At 44.7% G+C, this 23954-nt stretch overlaps 1 protein-coding gene across 8 annotated transcripts in view; it reads right to left on the minus strand.

Moving 5' to 3' along the window:
* The window catches only part of NAV2 (neuron navigator 2), a 782645-nt gene that overhangs the window by 227049 nt on the left and 531642 nt on the right, over window positions 1–23954 (minus strand). For 4 of the 8 annotated variants that reach the window (XM_063641913.1, XM_063641912.1, XM_055282144.1 and 1 more), the window contains exons 5-7: window positions 15918–16176; window positions 11692–11760; window positions 3733–3893 (exon numbers count right to left, since the gene is read on the minus strand). In XM_063641913.1, the coding sequence (XP_063497983.1) occupies window positions 3733–3893; window positions 11692–11760; window positions 15918–16176 (489 nt within the window). The remainder of the gene's footprint in view (window positions 1–3732; window positions 3894–11691; window positions 11761–15917; window positions 16177–23954) is intronic. The other 4 variants (XM_055282148.2, XM_055282147.1, XM_055282146.1 and 1 more) reach the window with 1 other exon arrangement.

A 23954-nucleotide genomic window follows, 5' to 3' on the forward strand; every position in this document is an offset into this window, starting at 1 on the left:
CTATTGTTTAATGGGCACCGAGTTTCAATTTTGCAAGACGAAAAGGTTCCAGGCATTGGCTGTACCACAATGTGAATATACTTAACATTATTGATTAAGACGGTGAAGGGGGTTAATTTTATGTTATAGGTATTCTGCCACTACTTTTTGAAAAAGTAGTCTATGAAGTGGCTCACCTGAGAGTGCAATGCCAGATCCCGACCCAGTCAAGGTCTGACTCACTTACAGGGAGACTTCGGTGAAGGATGAAGGAGCAGGGGTGATGGGATTACATCACGGACTTTACCTCACCTGAAAACAGTCCACGCCTCAGCTACAGCACCCACCACAACAAACTGTGGTGTATCTGTTCACAAGAGTATCCCTCCCCGAGACAGAACTTCTCAACGTGAAGGACAAGAGGTGACTTCATCCAGGTACCTGCTGTGTCTTACCCAGGTGGTTATTTCACTCTGCATGTGGGCTGGCTACCTCAGGAGCTGCAATCAACAGGTCAGGTTCAAGGGAGAACACAGAAACCAAGGAAAAAGGTGAAGAAAATGCAGAAGTTTCTGAAAGTAAACTTCCACTGGCTTTTTACCTCAGGATGGTTGAAAAAGTTAGTATAAAAAAAAAACCTGGGACAGCCCAGGGTAGGAGAGAGAATAAATGCACCCTTCTACAGACTGGGACCACCATCAGTTATTTTTATCATTGTGAATCCTCACGGGAGTTTTCCAGCGTCACAGCTCACATAACACTCTCACATGTACCTTATCCTCATAACAGACCTCCCCAAGGACAGGACGAAGCCAGAGTTTGAATCCTGGAGTGGAACCTGGATACAATTCCAGTGCCTAGTTACCAGTGAGGGCAAGTTACTTAATCTCTATTAACCTCATTCTCTCTGCCTGTAAAATTGAGTTAACAGTATTTACCTCACAGAACATTTGTAAAGATCAGGTACCATACTGAAAATCAGGCCAGGCACACACCTGCAATCGCAGCACTTTGGCAGGCCGAGGCGGGCAGATCACTTGAGGTCAGGAGTTAGAGACCAGCCTGGCCAACATGGTGAAACCCTATCTCTACTAAAAATACAAATATTAGCTGGGCATGGTGTTGCACACTTGCAATCCCAGCCACTTGGGAGGCTGAGCTAAGACTGTGCCACTGCACTCCAGCCTGATTGACAGAGTGACACCCCATCTCAAAAAAAAGAAGAAAAAAAAGAAAGAAAATCAAAGTTCCTGGCATATAATATGTACTTAATAAATAAGTATGATGGCCGGGCACAGTGGCTTACGCCTGTAATCCCAGCACATTGGGAGGCAGAGGCAGGCAGATCACCTGAGGTTGGGAGTTTGAGACCAGCCTGACCAATGTGGTGAAACTCCGTCTCTACTAAAAATATAAAATTAGCCGGGCGTGGTGGCACATGCCTGTAATCCCAGCTACTAGGGAGGCTGAGGCAGGAGAATCGCTTGAACCCGGGAGGCGGAGGTTGTAGTGAGCCAAGATCACACCACCGCACTCTAGCCTGGGCAACAAAAGCAAAACTCCATCTCTAAATAAATAAATGACTTCCCTTTCTTTCTTCTGACACTAAAGTCTTTCCCTGGGGCATTGCCTCTACTGGAATTTGCACCATGGTCCTTTAAGGGGCCTCATTGTTCTCAGGCTGCTCAGAGCAGATATGGGAGCCTTTGCCCAGGGCAGGGGCAGGTCAGTCGCTGTCCTAGCATTGGTGGGCACACCCCTAGGCAGCTGTAGAGCACAGTATCCTTCTACACCTGTTAAATCCACCAGGAACTTTTACCTTTCTCAATTTTTTGGACTTGAGTCTCACATCCATCTTTCAGACTCTTTTATGATAGCTTCTCCCCAAATAAGCATAGGGCAAGGGCAGATTGGCCCACGAGGAGAGGCCCACCACAGGATTTTCCTAACACCTTCCCAACTTTCTCCTCCTGTGCCAGCCAAGCAGCCCTCAACAGGCGAAGCTTCAAGCATTTGTTTCCCACTTCCAGAGAAAGCATAGTATTAATCATGGTTCTGAAACTGAAGTGCCTGGGTTCAAATCCAACTCCATCTCTCACTATCTCTGATATGACTTCAGCAAGTACTTAACCTTTCTTTGCTTTAGTTTCATCTTTTGTAAAATAGGGGTAAAACAAGACACATGGTAGGTACTCATAAAGTTTAGCTTTTACACATCAATGTAAAAACACAAAACTTTCTATTACATATATATATACACACATATACATATATATACGTATATATATATATATATATATATATATATAAATGCATTGTGAAAGTTCTGGACGGATATATATAGAATGGTGTATATTTGTACTCTAAGGAGAATATGCAGGAGAACTTTTATCTGATACTTCTACCATTTTACAAGCATATATTATTTTTGGGAATCTAAGCACACTTAAAAAACACACAGGTATGGTGAAGAAAAGGAAAGTGGGAGAGAAGAGGGCAAGGAAGCGGGAAAGGAGAGAGAAAAGAAGAGTAAAAATGGTTGTTTGAGGCAGAAACTAAGGGCTGGTTCACAAAGTCTTGATGGGTTAAGACATCCTGGTGATGGCGTTAGTGCCATTTGCAGAGTTCCCAGTGCTTTGGCTGGGAAACCTTTTTCTATACACATCTGTCAGCCCTGTATACATTTCCTCCATATGTAGGGAGGAAAAGACAGAGTGATTAGCAAACAGTTGGGGGAACTCAGTTCCACTGAATCAAGTGACCCTGAGTTAGAGGAGAAAATGGCAGTGGTTCCGAGTTCATTCACAGTAGGAGGGCTGCCCATGCTTCTGGGGCACTTTAGGGAGTGAGGGGGCAGCTTTCCTGGATGTCAGGGAAATAGAGAAACACCATCTAGACAGCCCTAGGAATCTTCTACACCACCAAGTAGGAAATGCTTCCAGGAGACCTGGACATATTTCCTAAAGATGTCTAGACTACTTTGCCTAGAGGGAATGTAGGAAGGCTCTACCTCTTTTTGAATAATCTTTGAAACTACCTCAGTTTCTTCAATGTCTCAAGAGATAGAGGCTGAAACAAGCAAAGGTTTGTTTTACTACCTTCTGGGCAGGACCCCCATGGGACTATTCACTATTTTTCTCCATCCTAAAAACTCAGTACTGTGTATAGTAAAAAAAAAAAAAAATCCATGTCCTTTTATGGCAAAAGTTACATCATCACAACTCCTAGAGCAATGCTGTCCACTCCTTATATGTAGCCAAGATCTTCAATGAGCCAATCCACATTCCTGACTTTTTCAAAGGGTGAAAAACCTCTTGTTCCTAACTCCCCTCACATTATTTCTGATGGATAAAAAAGCTTATCGCAGTTCACAAAATGCATGCTCTAAGAAGCTTGCATTTCTGAAAAACTACTTAATATATGGAACATATTCCATGAAAATTTATTTTCAAATTCCAAAGGCTATATTGCTTCTATCCATAGCCAGGTGTCTATGGGGCCCCACCCAAACAAAGATAGCAAATTATTTTTGCTAGTGACTATAACAAATTTTCCCCCACTTTATTAATACCTCTGGCTAATAAAGTTCCTGCCTACCAAATATGTCCTTGTAACCCATTCTCAACACAAATGCAACCCATTCTCAACACAAATGCAACCCCTCCTCACGACCCAACCTAATTCACCCAAAGGAACTAGATAGATGTGCTCTGAAGGAAAATAGCAAAAAGGCTCCTCAAGAAGGTGACTCACCTTTCTCGTGGCTGCTTGGCGGTGGGGGTGGAGAGGTGACTGGTTTGGATTTATCATAGTTGTTAAAGCTCTGGCTGCGTCGGTTGTTAGCAGTAGTTGACCCTCCGCGTGTTTTGGCCTCGCTGCCTGCAGCAGATACCCTCGCGGTAGGACCTGGAAGTCTAAAATGCAAAAGCAACAGGATAATGCATTCAGTCTCAGGAGAATAACAGTGTGTGGGAAGAAAGAACTGCAACCATGCAGGAGGTAAAAGAAACTATCCAAGACATTGTGTGGAGGTTGCCAGTCACAGAATTTGGTGGAACCATTACAAACATGTAGGCAAGTAATGACCCCAGCAAAGTCCAACAGCAAAATGTGAAGTTTTCCTTTGAGCAGAGAGAAAAATTTTGATGAAGAAATATGTTTGTGGATTAAAAATACAAAGTTCAACATGGCAAAGCCCCATCTCTGCTAAAAATGCAAAAATTAGCCAGGCATGGTGGTGGGCACCTGTAATCCCAGCTACTTGGGAAGCTGAGACAGGAGAATCACTTGAACCCGGGAGGCAGAGGTTGCAGTGAGCTAAGATCGTGCCATTGCACTCCAGCCTGGGTGACAGAGTGAGACCTCGACTCAAAACAAAACAAAACAAAACAAAACAAAACAAAAGTTCATTTTTTTTCCCTCTGGGATAAGTATTTTTACTTTTTAATAGGGTCAAGCCAGTCATTTCTAATTCTATCAAGCATGAAACATAAAGGCCTCAGAGGATTCTAAACTGATAACCGTGTGTGTGCATCTCTTCTGATAGGTATAAAAACTGTTTGCCATAATCTGGGGTTGTAAGTATCAAGAAAAGGACAATTTATAATGGTGAGAAGGTGAATTACTACCACTCAGAACCCAAAATATTTGCATGAAAACTTAAGGTTGGTTGGAAACACTTGCCCACACATACATTTCAACACCTGATGACCTGTCTCCAAAGGTATTATTTTGAGGCTGAAGTACAACTTATCTGCACAGTAGATGGATAACATCATACGTTCTTCCTGTAAAACTGGCAGGAATTTGTTAGCCTAAGACAAACACACACTCTCCCTTTAAATAAAACACCTCATTTTGGGTGGTTTGGGAAATAAAGTCACCATCCATAATGTGTCTAAAGATATTATGGCCCATTCACCAAAGAGTTAATGGTAAGACTCCTCAAATCAGAATTTTGGTCCAGGGAATTACTAAGCAGGCTGTTTCCAATAATTAAAGTTGAAAGATGAATAAATGATGAAATGTTTAGTTATATCTTTCAGCTGAAATCCACTTAGCTGTGTTTAAAAGCCACTGGAACCTCAGCTGACTAGCATTAGATCTAGTGATAAGTCTGAATTTTCAAGTCATAAAACTTTCAGCCTTCTCTTTCCATGCAAATCTGTAAGCACCAAAGAAGTCTACAGTCTGGAAGCATTTTAGATATAAGCAGGCAATCACTTTAAACTTTTTCTTGTTGGCTGGGCAAGAAAGATGGTTGTAGAGTAAACAGAGAACATGAGCTGGTGTGAGGGGACTGTAAAATGTATATAGTTAAAAAGAAGCTGGCCCAGTTCCCTGACTGGGAGCTGGGAGAGAAGGAAGGGGGTTAGCTCTTCCCCCAACAAGTTGCAGTGAGAATTACTTCCCACCTCGCTGCGAGGATTTGTCCCTTGGTTAATTTACCTCATCTCGTTTGGAGAGGACATTCACTCCACAAAGACAGGCACAGAACGGAGTAGGAAATACTAGCAGTGCCAGTGCCTGTGTTTGGGGACCAGATGTGGCTAGCACATCTGGCCAAGGAGGTCCAGCAGTGGGATCTTAGTACCTCTTGGTTCTGCTTCCAATGCAAACAATGTTCTGCAAGTCCTTCAAGTCAGTGTTATATGATTACTCACATCCAATGGAAGAGCTTCTGCAGGTGAAGATCTGGGCCTCCCTTGGGCTGGACTTTTTAAACCAGACAGAGTCTTTGGGAATCATTATGCCCACAGATAGGCCTAGAAAAGGATTATGGGCTTGTTCCAAGATGATGTCACAGCAATGGTATTAAGTAGTGTAGGGTAATGCAGGTCACAGTATTCTACCACAGTGTGGAATTTGCAAAGAGCAGGGAAGCAAAAAGCAATGAAGAGGGAAAAGATGCATTCCTTTCAGAGTTGCTGGAGAGCCCCCACTGTGCTGACCCTAGGCTGAACCACAGCAGATTTTTAGGACAGGATAAGGACTTGATAGAGGCAAGCAATCAAAGCATAGGATGGGAAAGATACAACCTTAAATCAGGTAGGCAGTCTGGTCCTCTGTGAGGCAGCATGGTGTAATGGATAGAATACAGGTTTTTCCATACACAAGACATTAGAGCAGTCTCATAACTTCTCTGAGATTCAAATTCCTTACCTGTAACTTTGGAATAATGATGAATCATGATTTACAGTTATACCCAACAGTTAACAGTTATACCATTGGGTATAGCTGTAAATCTGAAATAGCTTAATGTCCGGCCACCATATGTTAGTTTCCTTTCCGTCTTCTCCAGTGAACACAGGTTCATGAAGGGATTAGACACTGGCATAAAAGAAACATGCTATGGCACAAGAAATAATTGGATAAATCAAGAAGAAAATAGATGAGTCTAGGTTAAAGTATCAGAGAGAACTGGACAAAAATCAATACACAAGAGTCTGAGATGAACATTTTCAAAGAGGCAAGATAGGCTTTGGCAAGCAGGGCTCATCATCTCCCTAGGAACATTCCAGAAGAGAAACTACTGAATCCAAGTATCTGTGGCTGACTGAGATCTTATACTTGGGTTATCTGTGGGCTCCACTCTCTGGAATGAAACATCCCTGGTTTTGGATTAACTAAGACAGTTCCGGGTTTTCCTTGGGTTGTCATGGTCAGATTCTTTTCACTGAGTCAGTGGCTAGCTACACTTTTTATGGGAGCAGCACATCGTTCAAATGGCTGCAGCATTGTGCCAAGCCTTCTGGGACATGGAGAAGGAGTTCTTGAGGACTGTGAGGATAGTGGACATGGCAAAGGGTGAATGGTTTGCATATAGCCGTCAAAAGCCACCACAAAGCTCAAGCCTGCTCCTGTCCACCCCTGACCACTATCGCCTCCACACCCTGGTCAGGACAGCTCCCTGAACTTGATCAAATCAGAAAACTGGATGGAGATCATGTACTTTTTCCCACCATTCAGAGAGAATCTATGTCAACTCTCTAGTTTAACACTTGGGTTCTGTTGTAAATGGGCTTAGATCGTTGCTTGCTCCAAAGTAAGCCCCCTCCGTCTGACATTTTCAGCAAAATTTGGTTCACAAACAAAGCCCATAATGACTGTGTGGTAGGTGGGAAGAAAGAAAAAAAGCTAAGCCTGGACTCACCCAGGAGGGAACCAAAACATCTCTTGGGATGATGAGTCCATCCACAAACTGAACTAATTCAGACTGAACTTTTAAGTACTGGAGTTTAAGTGCAGGATTTCAAAGCCAAAGGTGACCACAAGAACCTGAGACACCCGAGCAAACCTGGGAGGCCACTGGACTTTCTATAAACTGAAAGAGGCAGAGCTAGAATGCTCAATCTTACCCGGATCTCAAGGGGCTTGTCGACCCCAGCTGACATCTAGATTACACATGTATTGATAAAATATGTGAAGTTCAGAAGGTATTCAGAGAAGGAAATGAAGATCTCGGAGGCTGGTGAGATGATCAGGAAAGGTAGTGCATAAAAGACCCCAGAGCAAGTCCGGCACGCTGATGGGAATGTGAGTAGAGGATGGGAAAGCAGGGGGCAGAGCATGCCACTCTGAGGCAAAGCCTGTAGAAAGTACAGGGGAAAGAAAGAGCTGGTGTGTGCTGGGACTCGGGGGACAGCGTGGAAGGAAATGAGGCTAGAGAAGCAAGTAGGGCAGGGGAGGGAAGACCTTGTATGCTACACTATGGAGCTTGGACTTGGTCCTGCCCTCCAGGGATATGGTGTTAATTAAGGGGGCTGAGAGCACAGGTAGAGGTGAAAAGCAGAATATCTTCTAGTTTACCAGTGGTGCAGAGCCGAGGCCTCTGGCTAACATTTTGAGATTCATTATTGTTAACATCCTTGTGTATCATGGGAATGTCTATCAACCTCCAGTCTGGAAGCATCTGCCATCTGGAGCATTAGAATCCCTCTTTGCTGAAGAGCTAGGTCTTGGCTCCTGCGGAACAGCTGCAGGTATCACAACAGATGTTGCCTACTGGGCCTGCCTCACTGAGGCAGCATGGCAAGAGGGGAGCATGGCAGGTCAACCCTGCATCCCTTACAGCACCAGAAAGTCCCAATAGCTCCTTCCCAAGAGGAACTTGACCTCTCATAGTCACTCTACGTCCAAACACAGTTACAAATAACAGAGAACACAGACGGGTCCTTTGAAGCATATACATGTTGAGTTTTTAAAATATTAAGCTTAAGGGAAGTGGTGTAAGAGGTGGGGGAACAATGCTGCTGTTGTTAGAGCCATGGTCCATTTCTCCAACGTGTGCAGAACTAATTAAGCATAGCAGTAAAACTGTCATTCCCAGCACATAACCTACGAGTGCATCCCGGCTCCTCTGCTCCACGCGATGTACGTGCTGATGGCAAAAAAAGCAGTTCTTCCCCCCAAAACCACTTCAGAGGCTGGGAGCAGAGGATGGCCCCTCCCAGGAAGCATGGCAGCTTGTGTGCACATGCTGGGGTTTTGGGGGGGGGTCATAATCAGAGATGCTTCTTGCCAGGCGAGATGATTACATACTAAATCTCTCATTTCCATGGCATCTGCTTTTCAGCCCAGCAGCTGGGTAGAGAGGACCAAACTACTAACCCCACTGCCTCTTTTCCACAAGATAGTTGCATACAGATCAATTCTGTGGGACTTTCTAAAGGCAGCCTGGTTGCCTTACCTGACTCAGATGAACCCAAAATACCAACACTGCCATATCTGAACTGATTATATGTCAGGACTAAGGAATGACTTTATTAATTTATAATTATTAATTAAATGACGTTTTTAAGCCTCATAACGCTGTGAGCAAGGCAAGACTACCCCATTCGACCAATGAGGAAACCTAGGCTTATAGAGATCAAATCATTTGCCCAGGTAACACCATCAGTAAGTGGTAAGGACGGGCCTTCACTTAGGTTTAACTGCACCTCATAGCCACTATGTTTCTCTGCTTCCTGCAGGTAAAATAAGCCTCCCTGGGCTCACCAGGGAGGCCGGGGCGGGGTGGGGGGGGGCAATAAGAGTGGTAAAAGGCAGAAGTCCATGGAGAGCTTTCACCCTCATATCAGTTCCCTCCATACGCCCCCTCCCCACATCCAGATTCAAGGGTGAGGCTTCCCATTCTTCTCAATACCCCTGGTGACCATCAAAGTGTTGGGTTCTGGCAGGTGTTCCAACAATGCTTGATCTCCAACAAGAGACCTATTTCCAGAGCTCCAGGGGAGGTGGCCTACTCTGCCAGAAGGGGTAGGACTGCTTCTTTTGGCAACCAAACTTTACTGCTGTGCTTAGTGGTGCTTGATCAGCTAAAATTCTTCACAGGATCCTGCTCAAGGCTGGGGGTGGGGAAAGGGGGGTGTAGAGAAGGCAAGGAAGAGCCTTCAAAGGCTTCATTTGAAACCAAGAAGCATCCCTTCATTGGCCTCAGCAGAGACAAAAACGAATCTCAAAGAAACTCTAAGTGGGGGATATGACACTAAGGGAAAGCCAGAACTTGGCTTAGGGTAAACCCAGAAGCACTGTGCCCAGCCCAGCCTCAGGACAGGGTTGACACACCCTCATCTTCTTCCAGTGCTTCCTCTCTTCCCCCTGCCTCCTTCCATCATCTGGGACTGATAACAAATCATTCACGGGATGGGCATGTGCTTCCAATTAGATATTTCCCTAGCTGGCTCCTGTTTTCTTTATCTTGCAGGACTGAGCACATCGTGGGAACAGGCACTAAATTTCAGGTTTCCTCCCAGCTCATCCCTCCCCTTTCCTTTCCTATGTATGTGCATTTGTGTGACATTCAACTTAACTGGGAAAGGACCGGTTTGCCAGAGCAGTGGGTGTCCACTCTGACTTGGGCCTGGTGTTGTTAGAGAAAGCAGCCACTTTCTGCATGGCTACCAGAAGCGGTGACAAACTTGGGTTCCCTACTGTCCTCCTCCACCGAGACTGGGTAACGTGCTGACTTGCTCTATGGAGAGGCACACTGCCATACGGTTTCTTCCCTCGCCAGCCAGGCAGAGCCTGACCTGGGTCTCCCCAAGTGTAAGCACTTTAGAAAACCAAACTCTAGGCTCGGCAGCTCAGTGGCTCACACCTGTAATCCCAGTGCCCTGGGAGGCCAAGGCAGGAGGATTGCTTGAGCCCAGCAGTTGGAGACCAGCGTGGGTAACATTGAGAGACCCATCTTTACAAAAAAAAAAAAAAAAAATTAGCTGGGTGTGGAGGCATGTGCCCGTAGTCCTAGCTATGTGGGAACCTGAGTCCTAGCTATGTGGGAGCTCAGGCTATATGCCTGAGCCCAGGAAATCAAGGCTGCAGGGAGCCATGATAGCGCCACTGCACTCCAGCCTGGGTGACAGAGTGAGCAAGACCCTGTCTAAAAAAAAAAGAAAAGTAAACTCTGGCTAGGAAAGGCACCTAGAGGCTAACACACTGGGGCAGCCAGTGAGCAGTTATTTAGTATGTATTTGTGATAAATGAAGACAGACATGAGTATGGATTTCCCTTTCCATACTCAATAAGAATATGGAATTCAACGAAATATAAGAATAAGAATTCAATGAGAATTCAATAAGAATTCAATGAAAAATAAATACCAGTCATAATAAGGAGGAGATTCTACCCCAGGAGCAATTTCTGTTAGGATGCCACAAGGGCAGTGTGAGAGAAAAAGCCAAGAGTAGTGGTTGAAACATAAGATTTTAAAAAGCAGCCTCAACAACCACAGAGATGCCAGAATTGAAGGAGGGGTTATAGTGAGGGTTCTGAGTTAGACCACCTGTGTTCAAATCCTGGTTCGTCCATTTTTTATGTGTGTGGCCTTGGACACAATGATGTAACTTCCTAAATTTTAGTTTCCTCATCTGTGAAATGCGGACAATAATATGACCTACCTCCTGAAGTCTGGCATGAGGATGATATAAGATGACACATTTGAACTGGTGCGTTCAATAAATGTTAGCTGTTGATACCTTGAAAATAACAGTAGAAGCAATGATGCAACATGATATAACTGGCTTTTCCCATACCATAGGATGGGTCCTCATAGGAGGCAGCAGACTGGTTAAAGTCTGAATTAAGAGAACTAGCTTGTGAGCAAGCCTATTTTTTATTTTCAGGGAACCGAGGCGGTCTCCATGGCACCTAAGAGCATCCAGAAACAAAGATGAGACATAGCTGCCTTGCTGTTTTGTCTCCTCTGCCCAATATGGATTCATGCTCAAGTCTTTATAACTCAAGAGAAAACCAAACCCACATTAGTAATTTTAACAACAACAACAACAACAAGACAAAGCACAACACACATACATGAGATACAGGTGAGGTGGGATTAGGGCCAGGACGAAGCAGGAAGCAAACTCATCATAAAACCACTATAAAAACTATGTAGAAACTCACCTTTACCTAAATCAGAATGGATTCTGATGACAAAACAGTCAAAGCCAAAAGTCAAGAAAATGTGAAACGTCATGTACACCTCAATCTCACTTGCACTCTGTCACTCCCCCCGCACACACTTGCAACAATCCCATGGCCACTTTCAAAGCTCTGCACCATGGGACCATTAGCCAAAGCACGTTTAGTTTTCTCAAACTGCAAACATGAAACAAGGAGAGGACCAAAGGGAAACTCAGCCAGAGCAGAGGGAACAATGGAACAGTGGGTTGGGATTAAACCATGCTTTGCAGGACACAGAGAAAGTCTAACCTAGAGATCTTTTTCTGACCCAGAGTGAAGCGGATGATTTTGCTTTGAGATGAGTCCTTGGATGATGCACTGCATGATAGGAAAGAAAAAAGTGGAAGAGCTGAGTGAGGAGAGAGAAGATACATTAGACACACAAATCCTAAGAGTCTTCTGACAATGGGGATGTTGCTGTTTCTTTCCCCCGCCCACTGTTTTCTATGACACACAGCTTTCTTTCTAGGTCTCAGTTTACTGATTTGATAGATTTCCAATGTGAAGAAACTGCTTTTAAGATTATCTAAGAACGCTTGTGTGTATGTACCCGTGTGTGTTTCTTTAAACATCAAATGTCTTTCTTGCCTTAAGGCCTTATTCTCAAAATATGGGGTCCCTAACAAGTAAACCAACTTTATGCCTTTCTAAAGTATTGAGATGTTTCTATTTCACATGCTTGTTCTACTGGGGTGCTTTTCAGATGAATGTCCTCAGTATCCCATAAAGGTGACCCAAAGCAAGGGCATAGATGTTTGCAAATCTATACCCAGATGTTGCTGGCCTTGGGAATTTTTGCTTTTAATGCTATAGAAATGACCATTTAATGCTTGTTAAACTCACTAAATTCTGTTTTTCTTGTACTAGAAATTGGTACATATAAAGAATTTTAGTTAGGCTTAATAAAAGAAAAAGTTAAACTTATTTACTGCTTTCTGAAAGATAGAAATATTTATCTTTCTTGCATCCATACATCCTGTACCATGTTCATGAAAGGATCTGAGGTAAGAAATAATTTATTGGTTTTACTAGTCTTAGGCAGTGAAGAGACAGAGGAGAATAGAGAAAAATATAAAGTCATTTTCTGGATTATTCCTTAACAACTGAATACTGATTATCTGTGTAGTCACAGATGGAGAAAAAAAAAGCAAGTCCTGGAGACTATGCTCCTCTCCTGGACTTTAGACCAGTGGGGAATTTCACAGGGTGAAATGTGGATTAAGTTCTTGGCCACCATGTTAGTTATGAGATGAGCTAAGGGGAAGAGGCAAAGTGAGCCTCTATGAGACTGTCATGGAAGATTTGCTCTGATTCCTTCATGCCCGTGGAGCAAAGAAATTCTTAGATTTTCTTTGCCAACTTCCATAGCTCCTTTACTAGCAAACTTCACGGAAAGTTGTCCAAGCTTTAGTATTTGCTACCCCCCAGGGGTGCTGAACCTAGATAGCTTCAAAATAGTTTTTAGGCAGAGTTCTAACGGAAAAACAAAACAAACCTGGTTTGCATCAACATTTGACATTAATAATCAAGGGTCCAAACCACTGCCCCTGGAATTTTGGTTATCAAAGATAGAATTTGGAGACCGAGCCACTGATGTAATTTTATCATTCTTAAATTTATAGCCAGAGTGTTAGCACGGGATAGCATATCCCTAGACCTTGAGAACAAGATTATCCTTTGGAAATACAATTAGAAAGTATCAGGATATAGTGAATAAAACCAGTCTTCTGCAGAAGTAACCCAACCTGGGCAAGATGAAGGGGTGAGGACATACAGCAACTCCAAAGCCCAGTCCATGTCACCACTGTAGGGTCAGGGGGCCATGATGGCAGGACACTTTGTAGCTGGAATAAATGAATGTAAAAACCTGACTCAAGTAAGTTTGGCTCTTCTTTAGGTAAAGCACTCGTTAGTAGTAAGATGTTTTGGCTTACTGGTAGATGGGTGCTCTGACTGGAATATCTGGTTATTTTAAGAAAACAAACGCCTACCATGGAAATGGATGCCTCAGGTTAGCAAAGCTCAGTGACACAAGCCAGTATTTCTCAATGCATGTTCCTTGGAACCCTATGCAGTGAGATGCTCTATAAAATACGAAGAGTGATGTGGCCAAGTTTGTAGAATGCTCCTTTCTGTGTCACCACCTGTCTGAACATTCATAATGCATACCTGCTCTCCTGGGCTTCCTCATCTCAAGGAATAATACCACCACTTACTTAACTGTTCAAACCAGGAATCTAGGCTTTATCTGTGATTCCTCTCTTTCTATTACTCCCGAGAGCTAATCTGTTTGCAGGCCTCTTGGCTCAACCCCCTAAGGATTCAGAATTGGCCCATCTCCATTTCTGCTTCTATTACCTTGGCCCAACTCATCTATAGGATTGCAAAGTCCTCTCATCTGAGGTCCTTCCTTCCATTCTTGCTCCTCCACAATCTCATTCTCCAAAGAGAAGCAAAGGTAGATTTTTTGACCTGCCAATCAGATCCAGTCTTTCTACTACTTTAAGACTTTCCCATGGCTTCCTGTCACCCTTAGAATGGAGTCCAAACCCTATCCAGTTTAACTGGTACTCTATGACGGGGCCTGAATGCCACAGCAATGTGCAACTCCAGGGACCACAGGTCACACTGTCATCCACATAAATGGTAGCAGCCCTCTCTCCTTCCAAACTACCTTATCACTGGTCCCTCTCCTCCCCTACTAAGCTGTAATAACCTTGTTTATGCTCTTCCAACACACCAAGCTTAACCTTCGTGTCCTGAGAGAGACCTTTCTATCAGCCAAACCTAAATTAGCAACCCAGCCCCTCTGAATCCCATCATCTTATTATAATACTCACCACTATCTGATAGCTCCCTTTCCTGTTCATGTGCTTGTTTGCCTGCCTCCTCCAAGAGCATAGGAGAGCAGGCACCTTGGCAATCTCATTCATTCTTGACTCCCAAGTGCCTAGAATAGGTCTGGCATGTGGGAGGCTTAATACCAATTAAATAAACAAATGCATATTGGCAGGTTCAAGGATCTCAGTAGACCCACAATGACAGCCATATAACAATTTAACCCAAATTATCTCCCAATATTTTCCCCCCACAGAATCGCAATATGACCCAAGTTAACATCCCAGGGAATAAGCACTCAGCAGAATGCAGTCTGGGAAATGACACCCTGATCATTTAAATAATCATGTCCATCAGGGAAGCTCTGACTGGGAGTGACTCCCACTCAGGCAGTTCTCCAGGGAAAGGGTTCAGCAACTGGCTGATAGGCTGTCTGTTCCTCATTGCTAGTCCAGGCATCTCTTCCACCCCACAAATTTCCATAATGCAAACTGGATATAATTAGATAATTAATTATGGGACCTGATTTACATTACACCCATCAGTGCTGGTTTTAACACCATCACAACTGGGAAATAGCACTTCTCATGGGGAAAAAAGAAGGCTGTAACTGTCTATAAGGCAGCAGCTGTGTTTGAGCGGCTTTGTGCTCTGCCCAACCACAATGGGTAATAAAAGGTATATCAAGGTGTGTGAGAAGCCTTATGATTATTAATGCTGGTGCTCTGGGGGAATGAAAAGAAAAGGCCATTACTCTTCAGCACACATTGGATGAAATCAAGCAATCAATCTGATCAGTGACATTTAGGGTTCATAGCTGAAGTCTTGTGGCTTAAAAGAAAATAGTATGAACTTTTCTGTAGAACTTGACCTCGAGTCAAAAACTCTCTAGTTCCTAAAGTCTTCCTTTTTCTTCTACCATTAAGACAAAAATTTTACAGGGTGATGTTATTTCCACTGTAGCATAGTAGATGGTAACTACAGTGGCAATTGGCTTGTACCTGGTGAGTATGACTGGCAAACGTCAGTCCCCCTGGGCACAAAATCCAGGCCCTAACCCTGCAGATCACTCTTGCATTGTGGGACTCTCGCCATCTCAGTTCAACACAACACAGTCATATTTAATAGTAACTGCTCCCATTAGGCGATGCTGCCCCACTCAGGGATGGCTGCCTCCTTCCCTTGCCACCTTTCTTTGGTGCCCTCTATATTTCTGTTCTGGCAAAGCAGAGGCATCCACTGGAATAGAACTTTTACCTCCACTAAGTAAAACTACTCTCATGTATAACACTGAACATTCAGCTTGTAGGGAGACACACAAAAGGTGTTTGAAGTCTATTTTAGGGGCTGTTTATTGCCTATGAGCATGTGTGTAATAGGCTGGAGTAATAGCAGGAGCAGGTAATTAGCTTTGGCTGCTGGCAATTCTGACCTATAAAAGTATACATCTCTGCCAGACACAAGAAGGGCTCCTCACTGCATCCATTTTAAGGCCATGCTAATTTCCCACTAACCACCAGAAGCTCTCAGCATTGAAGAAGCACAAATGAAAAAGCCATACAGGGTAGCCTAGAGATTGGTTGGCGTGGAGGAAGGTGCCTGAAAAACAGAACCATCATTTGGCAAGGATCCCCCACCTGGACTGCATTTCCGCTTGTGCTTTTGACTGCTGATGTGGCGCTGGCTGGTGAGGCTGGCACAGGGCTTGGGGAGCGGCTGGCACCTGCTGCTGAGGGGTGCCAGCCTGGCACTGGGAGGGGGCCCCAGCCACCTGGGATACGGCGGGCGGCAGAGGTGAGGAGAGGTGCTGCTTCTGGGGCTGCTGCTGCTGCTGCTTGTATCGGGAGAGGCTGAAGAAGAGGCCTAGAATGGCCTTGAGGTTTCCATTCCTGATCTCTGCAAGACAATAAAGAGACTCTTGTCAGATGGGAAGCTCTTCTTCCTGTTCAATGGGCTGTTTGAGCCGGCACGTGAGTTTGATTTCTTTAGGATATGACAGGCTTCCTGAACACTTCATTGGTATCACAGTCAATTAAAATCGGGCCTGTACCACAAAGAAATTAGCTTATTCTCGCCATTAGGATTTGAGTGGATACAGGAGGCAAGTTGCAACTAGATGTCTGGTAGGTGCCAAGAGGAAATTCTCAGTAAGGACACCACTGAAAAAGCAAGCGTCTCGAGCAAGACCGTGCTTGTTCTACAGGCAGGGGATGGAGGAACTCTGGCACTGGGGGAAGCTCATGGGTCTTCACAGTGCACTTGGCTTCTGCCAAGTCCATGTTCTAAGCTTCAAGCCACAGTGAGTGTGCCAAGTGGCTGCTGTCCCACTCCATGATCTGTGCTCTGCTTTCCCCAGTCATCCTACTCTCAAATACGTGGCTCTGTGTCCCCCATCTGCTGAACAGATAACTCTAATTTGGAGTGGGTATAGGATAGGCTAGAAGGACTTGCTTCCATAATGGACTCATAGAAAATATTCCCTACATTAAAAGAAATTAGAACAGAGTGGGAATAAATTTTTGTTTTTATTCCAGACAGCATTTTTCAATGTTAAAACGCATTTGCCTCAAAGTATGCATGAAGAGTTGCAGAGGAGAATAAAATAGTTATTCACAGGCAAAGGCTACTGTACCTTTCCTATAGGATTGTTATGAGAGTTAGTTGAAGATTAAATGAGAAAATGAGGCTGGGCATGGTGGTAAACTCCTGTAATCCCAGCACTTTGGGAGGTCGAGGCAGGCAGATCACAAGGTCAAGAGATTGAGACCAGCCTGGATAACATGGTGAAACCCCGTCTCTACTAAAAATACAAAAAAATTAGCCAGGTGTGGTGGCATGCACCTGTAGTCCCACCTACTCGGGAGGCTGAGGCAGGAGAATCGCTTGAACCCGGGAGACGGAGGTTGCAGTGAGCCGAGATCGCGACACTGAACTCCAGCCTGGGCAACAGAGCAAGACTCCATTTCTAAATAAATAAATAAAATGAGTGCACCTAGGATACTTCCCAACTCTGTACTTCCCTTTTTGGCTGAGAAAATGTGGCCATTCTACCTGCAGCTTCCTCAGAACCCACCGTGGAGCTCTTCACCCAAAGGAAGCCTAAGAAGTGGTCCATTCTCTCTGCTCATCCCCTGTATGCCACAGTCGCTGATGTCCAGAAAGGAAAACCACGAATGATCTAACATTAGAGAACACTCAATGGTAATCTTTCTGGTTTTAAAAACAGTTTTACTGAGGTATAATTTCATAAAATTAAGTATACAATTTAATGATATTTAGTAAATTTAGCAAATTCTAGATTTAAAATATTTCTATCACCCTAAAAAGATTCCCTGTGCTCATTTACAAACAATCAATCCCCAAACCCACTCCCAGGCAACCACTAATCTACTTTCTGTTTCTACAGATTTGCCTTTTCTGGATATTTCACATAAATAGAATCATGCAATACAGATGGTCCCCAACTTGTGATGGTTTTACTATTTTTCACCTTCACTATGGTGTGAAAGCAATAGGCATTCAGTAGAAACCGTACTTCAAGTACCCATACATCCATTCTGTTTTTCACTTTCGGTATGGTGTTCAATAAATTACATACAACATTCAACACCTTATTATAAAATAGGCTGTGTGTTAGATGATTTTGCCCAACTATAGACTAATGTAAATGTTCTGAGCACGTTTAAGGTAGGCTAGGCTGAGCTACGATATTCAGTAGGTTAGATGTATTAAATGCATTTATTTTCAACCTATGGTGGGTTTATCAGGACGTAACCCTATGGTAAGTTGAGGAGCATCTGTATATAGTTTTTTGCATCTGGTTTTGTTCGTTTTGAGACAGAGTCTCACTTTGTCGTCCAGGCTGGAGTGCAGTGGCGCAATCCCAGCTCACTGCAACGTCTGCCTCCTGGATTCAAGTGATTCTCCTGTGTCAGCCTCCCGAGTAGCTGGGATTATAGGTGCATGCCACCATGCCCAGCTAATTTTGTGTTTTTAGTAGAGATGGGGTTTTACCACATTGGCCAGGCTGGTGTTGAACTCTCGACCTCAGGTGATCCACCCACCTCGGCCTCCCAAAGTGCTGGATTAAAGGCGTGAGCCATCGTGCCCAGCCTGCATCTGGCTCCTTTTACTTAACATAATATTTTAAGGTTCATCGATGTTAGAGCATTTGTCAGTTTTTATATTCCCATCATATAGATACACCATATTTTGTTTATTCATTCACCAATTGATGGACATTATAACTGTTTAATTTTCTTTTCAGATTACAAAAGCTCAAGAGTGCTGAATGTGCTGACAGCCACACAGTTTCTACCATGGGTGGTCTATAACAGACAGTATCCAAAATAGCTAGAATTATATTCTTTCCATATTTCCAAATGGTATTTGTCTGTGTTCCATGAGGCTTGGTAAGCCAGCTCCACAGGAAGCCTAAAAAAACCCCCAAAGCCCCACAAGAATGTTTCCCTCATGACATTCCCCAAGGCTTTGGAAAAGGAGTTACTATTTTGTATCTGATTAACCTCACCCTCTGGACTTCCAGAGAAGGAAAAACATGTAGATTTAGAGAGAACTGACTTGCCTAAGGAGACACTAGCCAGTTGTGGCTAAACCCAACCTGGAGCCCTCTTCTTTCTCTTCCTGTGGCCACTCTTGTGGCAACAGAAAAGCAAATTGCATGGGCCATATTCTCATATTCCAATTTCTATTTGAATTAGTATTGCCTTGACTCCACTTTCTTTGGGTTCTGACTAATCGCTTTCTTGCCACTGGTTGGTCCTAATCTGCATAGATGCTGTGGGTAATGTCAGGCATGAAGAGTAAGATAAATAGGAGTTATTTTCTTTCAACATTTTTAAAGAGAAACTTCAGGCTTGGTTTACATGGCACAAGTGCTGAAATAATCTTATACAAAGAAACCTGCTTTGTAGGGTATAAGGGATTCAAAGCCAAAGGGAGGGCTGTGCAGACCACAGAGCTGCAGAACTCCTATTCAATTCCTTTGAGCCACGGTTGTGTGAGGTTCACCCAGCTGATTAAGGACTGTGGATTCTGCAGCATTGTCCCTGCAGTTGGGCCGGCTGCATAATCGGCATTCACCACTTAACCTGCCCCTCCACTCAGCAGCCCTCTGTGTTCTTGCTGCTCTCCAAGTCTGCCAATGACTCTACCCACAGGAGAAGCGGGATGAGAGGGTGGGAGCAGAGCCTATGGGGCCCCTTCTGCTAAGAAACAGAAACTGAAGGTCTCAGTCAATGCCATACTCAGGTAATATAGGTAGGAGGAAATGGAAATGTTCCACCTGCTGCTTTCACCCTATGGGTTCAGAAAGACCTCCTGCTTTCTAGCTTGGGATGAAAGGAGGAGAAAACTCAGTACCTAGATCTCTGGCCAACAGGGCAGCAAACCCAGGACTGAGCTAATCAAATCAGCAACTGGTTTCACTTCAAGGCGTACACTCCTTCCACCTGGAAGGATGTTCCTACTTTTGTTTATCCAATGTCTGCAAGGTTTGCCTCCATCATATTAATATTACCTATGCCTGATCTTCTGTCTAGATTTCCTTTCACCTTCCTTTTCTGTCTGGCAAATGCCTATTCATCCCATGAAATCTGGGGGGAAACATCACCACTTCTGTGTAGCCCCACTGAGAGCCCCAGGAAAAGGTGATTTGCCTGTCTTTGGTCACCACTGGATCCTATGCTTACCAGTAACACAGCTCTCTCTTATTAACTGGAATCAAAGTTAGTTTAATATGACTGGCTTGATCACTGGTGTACCCCAGTGCCTAGCACTGGGCCTGGCATACAGGATGTGCCCAGGAAACATTTGCTGAACTAGATAGAATATGCCTTACTCCCCAACCTCCACTTCTCCATTGCAGGAGGATGGGCTCAGGGCCAGATAGCACAAACCCCAGGTGTTCTCAAAATGGCCAGAGATAAAGGCCATCCTTCCTCACAGGGGCAGGTTTACAGATGGCTGTGACAGGTGGTGTGTTCTGGGGAAGGGTTGGTGGGGGATCTTGAACATCACCCCAGGGCAAAGGGAGGCCCAAGCTCACAGGACTCTGGCACATCTCCAAGAGCAAATAGATGGGTTCAATCTTCAGGAAAACTGACGGGGCAGGGAGGCCTAGCCCAGGTTAGTTCCCCAAACCAGCAGCACCTCCATGGGGCTCACTCAGGCCTGCAGCCTCTGCCCCCAAGCATCTGCCGTCTGTGCCCTAGAACAAAGGCTCCCTGTGGCTCTCTCGCAGGCGGGTCGGGGCAGGCCTGAGCTGCTGAAATGCTTTGAGGACAGGTGCATACACCCTCCTGAGTGCAAACCCAGCTTTAGACTGGGAAAGGGTGGAGATGTATCTATGGGGCCTTCCAACTGCTGATGTTTTTTTCATCAGAGAAGGAGCCTCAGGGCACTCAGTCATCTTCAAAAGGAGAACAAAAAGCATTAAATCCACATTACTTTTTAATACACCACACTGCTTTGCTAGTAGTTATGCAGGTGGATAGAAACATAGGCAGTAATGTGCAGTAGCACACACCAGGCCTTTGAATCAGCAGATATGGGTAGTTTAGCCACTGCTGATCTAGTGGGCCTCCTTTTTATAATGTGTAGCTTAATCTCTTTGGGCCTTGGTTTGCTCATCTGTATGAGGGGGATAATACTAATACTGACCCCATAAGGTTGCTAGGGGTACTAAATAAGATATAAATATGCACAGCACTTAGCTCAGTGACTGACATGTGGTAAGTTCTCAATAAATCTATTCCTGTAATGTAACATGATGTCAAGTGAGATATTGCCTGTACCCTGAAATTGTGAATAAGGCCAAATTTGAGGATTAAAGGCTCTAAGTACCCTTGCTTTTTATAAGTTTGAGAATGTGGCAGACATTGGGGCCACTTTCCCAAAGGAATACAGCAGTTCACACTTTTACCACTCATATCTTCATCACTCCCCATCCTCCAAAAAATATAAGAAGATCTATCTAGATGACAGAATGTCATTTTGGGGAGACAATGTTTGATGATCATGGAGAAAGGATATTTTCCGCCCCTCACCAAGGAGGCAAGGCAGCAGAGTCCTTAAGCCCCTTGAAGTCAAGGGAGTGGTAGCTCTGAGAATCGCTCAAAGTGGGGGTGCTGGCATGAAGGAGGGCCTGGCATTCCAGTCCCAAATTGGACATCCGCTTAGCAGAGACTTGGCTGATCTGCCTCTTGGCCACCCAAGTGGGGTAAAGCACCGGAGAGAGACTGTCTGGTGGGGGACTGCTGCCAGGTGACAGGAGGCCTTGCAGTTCCACCCACTGCAAGTGGAAAATGGAGCCCACACATTCCTGCTAGTCCTATGGTAGGTACTGGAGGGATCATAAGACTGAGGTGAAAGATCTGGCCAAGTCTCACAGAAGACCACCAGTGCCCCAGGAGCTACATGGGACTAAGTCCTGGTCAGCAGCGCCTGCTGAGACTACCAGCTGAGACAGTGGCAGTGATGTATACTGAGGACAGCACCTTCCCCAGCAGCACGACTCTGCTTCCTCTGTGCTGCCTCAATCCTGGGGGCTCAGGCACAAGAACATGGGAAGGGGAAAGGAGAGAAGGTCAAGCCAGCATGCCCCCATCTCTCTTCAAACTCCTAAAGCCATTTGCACTGGAAGGAATGAGGGTAAAGAGCTTTGAGTAGAGTCTGAGATTGAAGTTCAAAAATGACCATGACTGAGTCATAAATATGGGCATCAAGTAACTGTAATAACTTGGCCATGACTAAAGAGTTAAACGTTCTGGCCAAAATATCATTAAGTGAGTCTTGACCCAGCAGGAAGGATGGGGGTTCAACATAGCACAGTTAAGGCAGTTATTGAAATACCATAAAACTCCTTCATGGTTATACCACAATGGCTTGATACCACAGCACACTGGCTGCGGTATGCTCTTCCATGCTCAGAGCCTCCAAGGGTCATCTCAATGTTAAAAAGGGGCAGACAGCTGAGTGTCTCTCTGCATGATGTGCCTTCATGGGCTATAACATCTTCTGAAACAATTCCAGGTGACAAAGAGTTTAAACCTCATTTCTTTTACCTTTACATGGCATACCTAGATTTTATCCACCTCTATCCCAGAAGACGGCATAATCATGAGCTCTGAAATCACACAGAACTGGGTGTAAATCCTGGCTCTGCCACTCTCTAGCTACATGCTTCAGGGATGCCACTCATAACCTCTTTAAACCAAAGTTTCTTCATCTATAAACTGAGGCTGTTATAAACTCCAACTTTAGTTGTGAGAACTGAAGCCAATACAGATAAAATCCTGCAAAGCACAGTTGGTACTAGTTCTTTCAACAAATACTTATTGTGTAGATTCTCTATGCCTTGGGGTACAGAGAGGATGGGACAGATGGGGAGAACAAATGAGGCAGAACTCAGGCCAATGGGTAGATGGCTGAGTAGCCAGGGGTCACTACCAGCCAGGCAGGATGAAGCAGGCCTGCAGAGTCTGCATACCCAAGAGGCCCTGCTGCCACTTGCTGCCAAACACACCTCTATAAAAGTCCCTCCTGGTGCTCTGCTGGGGGACACAGGCCTGTCCCAGGAGTTCAATCACTCCCAGAAACTAGGAGGAGCATGCCCTGCCACCTACTAGCCAGCACAAGAACTCTCTACCAGGAGGAAATCATGTGCTCCTCTGAATGGGAATTTGCATCTTCCTACTCCCAGCAAACCCCCGCCCCCCCAGCAACGCATATTCCACATGTCAGCCAGCCCTGATCTTATCCCCATGGATGAGGGTCCATACCCCAGGGCTGCGGAATCTTCTGGGATTAGGACTGACCACACGACAACTGCTTCTGCGACCTTTGGAAGCAGTGTGGCCATGCCTGACTGGGAACAGGTCCAGCACATCAGAGTTCCCAATTGAGGAATTCCTACAGTCCCACTCAGAGACAAAACACACCCATGAGGTATTAATAGTGGTCAATTATACCACCCATCCCCAATACCAGGAGAGACTACCACTCAGAAACGCAGCGAGGAGAACCAAGCTTTCACCACGTAGCAGAGCAAAGGCAAGGAACAGGTCCCAGATGGAATCCACTGTGCTTGCAAACTTACCTGCTCAATTTGGCTGTTTCCTTTCTCATTGTTCTCCTCTGCCCCACCCTGACCACCAGAGTCCATGCTAACAGGCATCCTTTCAAAAAGCAGTTTCACTAGGGAAAGGTGCTATCATCTGAAGCCCAAACTGCTTTACCTGTTCTGGGAAAACTGGAGGCAGGTGCAGCCTAATGAGCTTGGGAGGATGCCTGGGCCTATGGCAGCTCTGAGCTGGCAGCTGCTTGTATTTACAAACAGGAGAAAGCGTGAAAGTTTCAGGCTGACTTGTTGTCTGAGGTGGCTGAGAATTTGAACCAGCCATCTCCAGACCAATAACTAATTTAATTGCAAAACACTGGTGAACACTCATGTGCTAATTAGCCACCAAATTTAAGTTAATTAAAAACTAATCACAATGTAAAAATATAGCATTGCATTAATAAATCACATGCTTTTTTAAGAGCAAGAAAAAGTGCTGCTTCCTCTAATAAAAGAGATAAGGATTAAACATTTTTCCCTGGGAACTGTACAGCTGAAATATGCTCTGTGGTGAAGCATGCTCTCTCCCATAGAT

Source organism: Symphalangus syndactylus, chromosome 6 (assembly GCF_028878055.3).
Source record: "Symphalangus syndactylus isolate Jambi chromosome 6, NHGRI_mSymSyn1-v2.1_pri, whole genome shotgun sequence".
NCBI classification, from domain to species: Eukaryota; Metazoa; Chordata; class Mammalia; order Primates; family Hylobatidae; genus Symphalangus; species Symphalangus syndactylus.